The sequence below is a fragment of the Orycteropus afer genome, unplaced genomic scaffold, assembly GCF_000298275.1.
Source record: "Orycteropus afer afer isolate SDZICR_OR568_19922 unplaced genomic scaffold, OryAfe1.0 scaffold00091, whole genome shotgun sequence".
Taxonomy (NCBI): domain Eukaryota; kingdom Metazoa; phylum Chordata; class Mammalia; order Tubulidentata; family Orycteropodidae; genus Orycteropus; species Orycteropus afer.
This window is the reverse complement of record NW_006921678.1, coordinates 4,559,199-4,567,514: the sequence shown is the minus strand read 5'-3', so window position 1 is coordinate 4,567,514 and position 8,316 is coordinate 4,559,199. Positions and strand designations below refer to the sequence as shown.

At 35.1% G+C, this 8,316-nt stretch overlaps 1 protein-coding gene across 1 annotated transcript in view; it reads right to left on the bottom strand.

The window, feature by feature from the left end:
• PAM (peptidylglycine alpha-amidating monooxygenase) overlaps positions 1-8,316 on the bottom strand; it is a 219,629-nt gene that overhangs the window by 72,314 nt on the left and 138,999 nt on the right. Inside the window, exons 12-13 of the mRNA XM_007942482.2 lie at positions 5,124-5,308; positions 3,958-4,029 (exon numbers count right to left, since the gene is read on the bottom strand). Coding sequence (XP_007940673.1) covers positions 3,958-4,029; positions 5,124-5,308 — 257 coding nt within the window. The remainder of the gene's footprint in view (positions 1-3,957; positions 4,030-5,123; positions 5,309-8,316) is intronic.

The following is an 8,316-nucleotide window of genomic DNA, read 5'->3' as shown; positions in this document are numbered from 1 at the left end:
TCAAGGGTTTTGTCTGTGTTTTCCTTGGTCTGTCTCAATCCTTTGAAGATACCTAAATATAATTCTTTTGAATTCCTTATCAGGGAGTTCCAATGCTGCTTCTTCCTCAGGGATGTGTTTTGGGTCTGTATCCTGTTCCTTTGTTTCTACCACTTTATGTTGCTTCTTTGTGTGGACTGTGATGGTCTGTTGTCTCTGAGACATTGTGATGTTGTTGCATTTAGTTCTCTGTTAATTGTGAAGAGCGGCTAAGAGTGAGTCAGGCAGTTCTTGGTGTTTGTTTATCGTTGGCCCACTGGTGGAGAAGGAGGTGATGACTCTCACTCAGTAAGTGAAGCTGCAGGAGGTGTGGATGTAGTTGTGTCATACGAGGACTGTTGCTCTCTTCCACTCAGTTAGACAAAAATAACAATTGAATAACCATCAAAAAAGTAAAAGCAAATGGGCAAAAAACATACTGTGTAATCACACAGGCACAGTAACCAAAAAAAGAGAAAAGGGAAACAAATTAAAACAAAAAACACTGCAATATCTGGGGAGGGAGTAATAAGAGAAAGAAGGTAGAGAAGGAGAATAATGAAAAAAACTTGGGAAAAACACAAAAAGAAAAACAAGGAACAGGGTTAACCATGAGAAAGAAAAGAAAATTGGAACCAGCAACAGGGAAAAGAAAAAACGCTGAAAACTAGAACCTGGGAAGGAAAGAATAAAGAATAGTAATAAAAGGGACAAAAGTAACATGTTGTTGTTATTTGCCATTGAGTCGGCCCCGACTCATAGTGACCCCTCCTTGGGTTTCCGAGGCAGTATCACTATGGAAGTAGGAATGCCCAACCTTCCTTCTGAGGAGTGGCTGGTGGGTTTGAACCACCAGTCTTCTGGTTAGCAGTCAAGTGCTTAGGCACTATGCTACCAGAGCTCCTAAAGTAACAATATTAGTACTAATTTTAAAACAGACAAAACAAACAAACTAAAAAAAAGGAAAAATAAAAAAACAAATCAGGGCATGGCAGGGCGGGGCACCCAGGCTCCATCTGAGCATACAGACTGGAATGGAATTCTTGCTGGCCTAGAAGGTAGGCTGGAGTGAGGGATGGACACCTCCCTTCACCAAGAGGGTGTAGGGCATAAGAGTAACAAGGGGAATGTCAAACCTTTCCGGTTGTCCACGTCTGGAATGCCTTTGTGGTTCCCAGCAAGTGGAGCCTGTTCCTAACTCCCTGGAATCTGGAAGAATGCTGTTGCTTTAAATATCCAAAATGGATTTTATCCACTTGTAAACACTCAAAATGGCTGAGCCCTCTGGACAGGCAGAAGTCCACAGCTCAGCCCGCCTTCCTCTTCGCTGCTTCTCCTTTTATTCCCCAGCCACCAGACCTGTGCTCCATGCAGTCCATGGCTAGCAGGGCTGATTTTTAGGTTAATTTTTAGGTCCTACCACCACTCAGCAATATCCAAGCTGTCTGTGCCATCAGGATCGCTGCCAGACTGCAGCTCCGTATGTCTGCTTTTTTGGTGGTTTTATGCAAATTCTTCTGCTAGTTGGGAGTTTAGTCCACTTCTATATTCTTCCCTTCAAAGCTCAGGGGTCCAGGATTATCTTCCGTATCTGTGTTAATTGGGTCCTCTTTTCTTTATTGAAGAGGGTGTGTTGAGTTTTTCTGCCTATTCTGCTATCTTACTGGAACCCAGAAATATACAGTTTTATAAGATGCATTTACTAAATGGTGATCTTATTTCATACTGTATCATATACATTAGTACTTGCAAATGTATTCTAAGATAACTCAAATTATTTCTAAGACATACAAGACAAATAATAAATATAATGTCAAAAACTTTATGTCTCATTAAATTTCAGTATAATTTTATTAAACACTTTTAACGCTACAATTTAGGGTGTTATTACTGATTTTCTTACAAATGATATTATACTAATTGGCTACTGAATATGACTTAAAAATGCTTAGTTTATTAATTCCAATGTATACATAAGATTAATAAACTAAGCTCTTCTAAGTCATATTCAATAGTCAATTAATATTATAATATCATCCTAGTTTTGACTAAACATAAAAATGGTAACAACTTTGAGCTAAGTTGCATTTTGTTAAGGGCTACTTTGTTAGAATGAGATGTTAAAGAACATACTGTATAATTTAAAAATCTTTATAGTTTACCTACTTTCTTCAGGGTTCATTTTTCCCTTTTTAAAAACCTATATTCTTTTTCTTTGGTTTTGTTCATTTGTTTCTTCCCTTTTTTTTTTTTTTCCCCAATTGTAGTTTGGGTGAAATTTTACAAATCAAATTAGTGTTTCATTTAACAATTTATTCACGTTTGTTTCACGATATTGGTTGCAATCCCCTCAGTGTAACAGCACTCTTACCATTTGTTCCCTGGATCCCCTGTTTCCATCCATCCTTCTTTCCTGCACCTTTCTACTTTCTGGACTTTGTTTTTGGGCAAATGATGCTCTTTTGGTCTTATATGGTAGATTGTACCTTATATGGTAGATTGTACCGTACTTTGCTCCCTGGTCCTATTATTCACTTTATAGTCCTATTGTTTGGCTGATCCCCAGAGGTAAATTCAATTTAAGGCTTGAAGGCTGTCTATGGGTCATAGTCTTAGGGGTTTCACTAATCTCCCTCAGACCAGTAACTTACTCACTGCCATCGAGTCCCATCCAATTCATAGTGACCCCTCCTTGGGTTTCTGAAGCAGTATCACCTTCCTTCAGAGGAGTGGCTGGTGGATATAAACCACTAGCCTTCTGGTTAGCAGTCAAATGCCTTAGGCAGTATGCAACTAGAGCTCCTATCAGACCAGTAAGTCTGGTCTTTTTTATATTTGTGAATTTTTTTTTACATTTCTTTCTCTTCTTCTCTGTCCAGGACTTTCCACTGTTTTCCTAATCAGAGTGTTTGGTAGCAGTAGCCAAACACCATCTAGTTCTTCTGATCTCCAAGTAGTAAAGGCTTGGTATACGTGTTCCACTAGAGAAGTTCGAAGTCTTTAATTCTGCAAAAAACTATTAGTGCAAGAGTGGTATTTTTGGCCTTGCTCTACTATGAGATATGTTGGAGAATTATTAATCGTAATTTACAATGTCCAAAGAATCTGAAAATTCTATATGTTGCTAATACAATTGTCCTATTTATTTCCTGAATTCTTTCTGTGGTCAGTAGAAGTGTATCTGCATTAACATTAAACTAATGGTTTAAAATATATCATATCTAAGTAAAAAATGATTTGATAAAATCACATTCCCCAACACCTAACACAAAGCACCATCTTCCAAACAACTGGCAAGAAACTAAGATTTAGGAGAATAATTTTTCAGTGCCAGTACATGCAGTATATGACACACAGGCATCAAACATTACCATTTCAAATAAACAGAATAGGGTAAGAATGATGCTTTCTTAACTCATCAGATGGAAACTTAATACAAAACCACAATGTGTAAGACAATAATCCCTCCTACCTTACCGAAGACAGAGAAGAATGACTTACAGAGGCAAGATGTGGGTTTAATTCCTAATTTCTTTTTTCTTGAACTTCAAATATAATTAATAAACAAACCATATAAACATACAAAAATTTAAATGGCAGAAGTCATTAGTGTTCAAAAAACAGCCCACTGAAAGTTTCTAATGATTATATTTGTACTTACTTGTACTATACATAAAAGTTACAATATGAAATGAACTAAAACAAGGACAGAAAAAAATCTTAGAGGATTAAATTATACTAACAAATTTTACTCTCAAGGCTAAAGTGCAGTAATTGACCATTTCCTTATGAATTATGTATTATATAAAATTATAGCAATTTATAGTGTTGGGAGCTCAGAAAGAGAGACCTAAAATATCTCTGTAATTTTACAATTTGGATACCTATTTGAATAATGAATAATTTTATAGGCCTAGATACAGAAATAACCATACATACCCTGGTCTAACACTTCTTCCTCTTCCCGTTTTGGTTGCTGCAGTAAAGAAGGCTTATCTTTGTTTTCCGTTTCTGTAAAGGATCAAAGAAGCTGAGGATAAATTTGAAGTAAATACTATACACTTTAAAATAGCTAACTGGAAATATGCCACCAACATAAAAATATTATTTGGGATCTTGTATTTCATAAAAAAAAAAAACCAGTTTAAAGAATTTATACGCTAGAAATACTGTAATTCACACACACGCAAACACACAACTCAGCATAACCACCATTTACCAGATTTCTGACTTAATAACTAGGCCAAATACCTTTTGAGTAACATATTTTTAAAAAGCATGAACTACTGATAATTACTTTTTTTTAAAAAACTGAATTTAATAACATTTAAGGATATTTTAAAAACATTTTAAGTTATATTCTATGAATGTATTAGGATCTTAACAGATGAGTTGCCTGCTATGCTAACTTCTCTCATAAAATCTCCACTGGAAAGAAATAAGGGGCTACTTTAGTGTTTTAAGATTGAACTTATAAGAAGTTGCAAAGTCCCAGTATACTTTATCCAATAAAATAAAGTATGGGTTTTGCAACTTTAAAGAAAGAACAGTCTATATGACCATTTTGTAGATGAACAATAATTTAAAGAACAATTCTGAGAGTGAGACCACAAAGGCCAAAACTAGAAAAACGTCATAAATCAGCAATTGTGTTTTGCTTGAAAAAGCCCATTAAATAGATAATTTAAAAGAATGGCTAGAAATGATAACCATTTTTCTTGGCAAATAGTAACACTCTTTAGAATGTGGTGCATAAATTCACAGACTGCATAAATCGCTACCAGTTATGGGAGGAATGACACAGGGAAACTTGAAAATATGAATTAAATGAAGAAAATCCTACAGTTATGAGGTTGATCCCAAAACTAATCCTTTCCATCATCAGTTGAGATTTTTCTTGTTCACTATTTCAATGGCAGTAGACTAGAAAGGGAAGATAAGATATGAGGAAGAGAAAAAAGAGAGTAAGAGCATGTGTGTACATGTGATTGTTTGATAGAAGGAAAGAAAGATGATTGAAATATTACTTATATACTCAAGTATAATACATAAGTAAATATGAAACACAGAATACTAAGTTAGTTTAAATTAAACACCAGTTTTACCTTTGTGATGGCCATGCATCATAACCATATCAGACTTCACAGGAATTGGAATATTGGCCTCTGCTGGTATGGTTCTGAACATGTCTGGGGCTACATTCTGTGTACAGGTCATGAATGAAACTGCATGCTTGGCTTCCATGTAATACATAATGTATAAGTTGCACATTTCATCACTAGATGTGCCACTGCAGGCCAAAAAATAAAAATAAAAATAATGTAGACACAACATATCAGCCATTCACATAAAACACACTCTTTATACAAGGAAAATGCAACCAGAAAATCTGCCAGCAGTGGATTCAAAGATGGAAATATGCATTTATTTTACACCTTCCACTAAAACCCTCAAGGGATTTCCACACTAAAAGCACACTGTCAAAGGTACACTTCCACTTAATAATGGAGTATCAGTTTGCACCCACTCCATGGACATCACCAAATACCAGAAATGGGCATTTTAAGTAACTAAGAGATATTTTCTTTTCTTTTCTTAATTCTTTTATTCCTTAGACTTTATTCCATTTGTTAAAATTCATAAATTGGGCAAGAATACTTGGTGCATGGAAAATCTTAATTATTTACTTGGTAACAATAAAATTCATCCTATTTCAAAAGACATATCCTATATTATTTACAAGTCTTTTAAAATAGCTTTGTCCACTTCACACCAAGAGTCTGGACACTTGCTTTTTGCAAATTGTCCCCTTTCTCATGGTCAGATGAATCTAGAATCCTATGTTAATGCTAAAAACTCATGAATTTATTCCTGATATGAGACTTGGCAACTGGTCATCTATGGCTGGGGAAAAAAGAAAGCTTTGGGGCTGATAAAAAATGAAATCAGCACTAATCTCTTCCAAGGGCTCAGATGTGAATAGAGCAGGGCTATACAATTGAGTGGCTCAGTAATAAAAATAGATTTTAAAACAGTGGAATGGACATATCCAAGAAAAAATCCCAAGTAATATAAATAATATCCAAGAGCTTACAAAACATGTTTTCTTCCTCAGTTCACATGGAATACTACGTATTTCATTCTCCTTACTATTATTAGGAAGGAGTTGTTTAGCTACACCTTCACAAGGCTTTTATGTACCAAAGTAGCTATTTTCCCCATTTGTATTAACTCTGACAATTCTCAGCAGGCTTACATGAATGAAAAACAGGCTATGAGGTGGACTATCTGCTGTACAGGAAAACATCAGTGTTGACTTTTACAGCAGTATCATGCAACATTCACTTCACCATAGCAACAGTAATGACCTCAGCAAGGAAAGGAAAAAAATAAATATCTTTTCCAAACAGGGATTTGGTTTCTCTAAGATTTGAATATGTACAGCCCGAGAGACCACAAAAATGAGTCCCTGTCATGGGAAGCTGGGTGCATTCTTTAAAAATCATTTAGTGTCTCACTTTCTGAATCTGATACCAGTCTGTGTAATTAATTGCCTCTCCTTTGAAATACAAGCAAATAGTGAAGTGCAACCCCAAACAAACACCTGTTCAGTACACATATCTTTGTGGCATCAAAACACCATTTCTAAGAATTACATTTTAATAGTCTTGGAGGTATACAAAAATTATGTGCTATAAAAGGAATAGCTATTGCCAAAATAATAGGTCAGAATCTCCCATTATATTGTCCGTCCCTCCCTGTTCAGAATGAGAAAGTATGTATAGATTGAGAGGATCAAGGAATGCAAAGGAATTTAAGATGTGGCTCTAGTTTAGAAAACCTTGAGTCATCTTGCAGTAAGTGAAAACAAAATAATCATGCAAGCTTCTCAAATTTATGAAAAAATCTTTAAGAAACAATCAGGGATCATGTAATAATTCACAAAACCTGCAACTAATCCATGGACAGTTGGTTGTATATTTTATCTACTTAGGAAAATCATGTTCATTCTTTGACCAGGGAACGTACACACACAATAGCATACAACCAGCATCCTGATCTCTTTCCTTATCATTAAAAAACAAAAGTAATTTTAATTGCTAGTCTAGATGTTATTGGTTCTCTGGGCTAATATGTCTTCTGTTACATGAGTGAAATTTTTTTTTTTCCCCCTGTGTATTCTTACTACGTTATGTTTATAAAATAATTAGGGAGTTCTAGAATTATTATACTCTTTCTAATTTTCTTCTGGGAGCTCTGGTAGCACAGCGCCTAAGGCATTTGACTGCTAACCAGAAGGCTGGCAGTTCAAATCCACTGGCCTCTCCTTGGAAGGAAGGTTGGGCAATCTAGTGCCATAGTGATATCACCTCGGAAACCCAAGGAGGGGTCGCTATGAGTCAGGTCTGACTCGACGGCAGTGATTTTTTTTTTTTTTAATTTTCTTGTAGAGTACCATTTCTAAAATGATTACCATGGAATTATTTTTTCTATTAAAATATTTTCTTGTGTTTTTGGTGTGTACCATGGAATTTTGGTCCTTGAAAGGCTTATAAATAAATTGAGAAAAAGTTATTCTGTAAGCAAATATGAAAATGTTGGTTTACACAAGTTAAACAGGATTCTGTACTTTAGGAGTCCTCAGAGCCTTTAATATACCATGTGGGGGGATATAATATGCAGCTGACTGCCAAATGAATTCAACAATGCTCCTTTGACTTGCTGTGTGTATGATTCTTATGACTTACTTTTACATTGGTTGAAACATAATCCTAGCATTGTTGAGGAATGACAAATAAAAAGGGTTTCTTCATTATAGGTAAATAGTTTGTAGCCATAGTAAAAAATCTATTAATATTTTTAGATAACACCAATCACACACACAATATATGTGTGTAGTACAGTTACACAGAACTATTCAAAGGTGTATACATAGATATGTATACAGATATGTCTAACAGAAGTACTTTATAGCATGTTTAAATAACATAGATATATCAAACCAAAAAAACCAAACTCACTGCCATCAAGTCGGATCTGACTCATAGCGACCCCTCTTTGGGTTTCTGAGGCAGTATCTCTATGGAAATCGACTGCCCAATCTTCTTTCCAAGGAGTGGCTGGTGGGTTTAATGTCTATTTATATATACTCTCCTCCCACAATACTGCCCTTCCTATCTATTTATCCATTTGTCCATATAAACAGTTTAAGTTCCAGAAAAATCTTTTAGGGATTTGAGAAACAAGTAATGTCACAAAATTTCAAAATAATTAAATAGAACACTTTGTTAATATGTT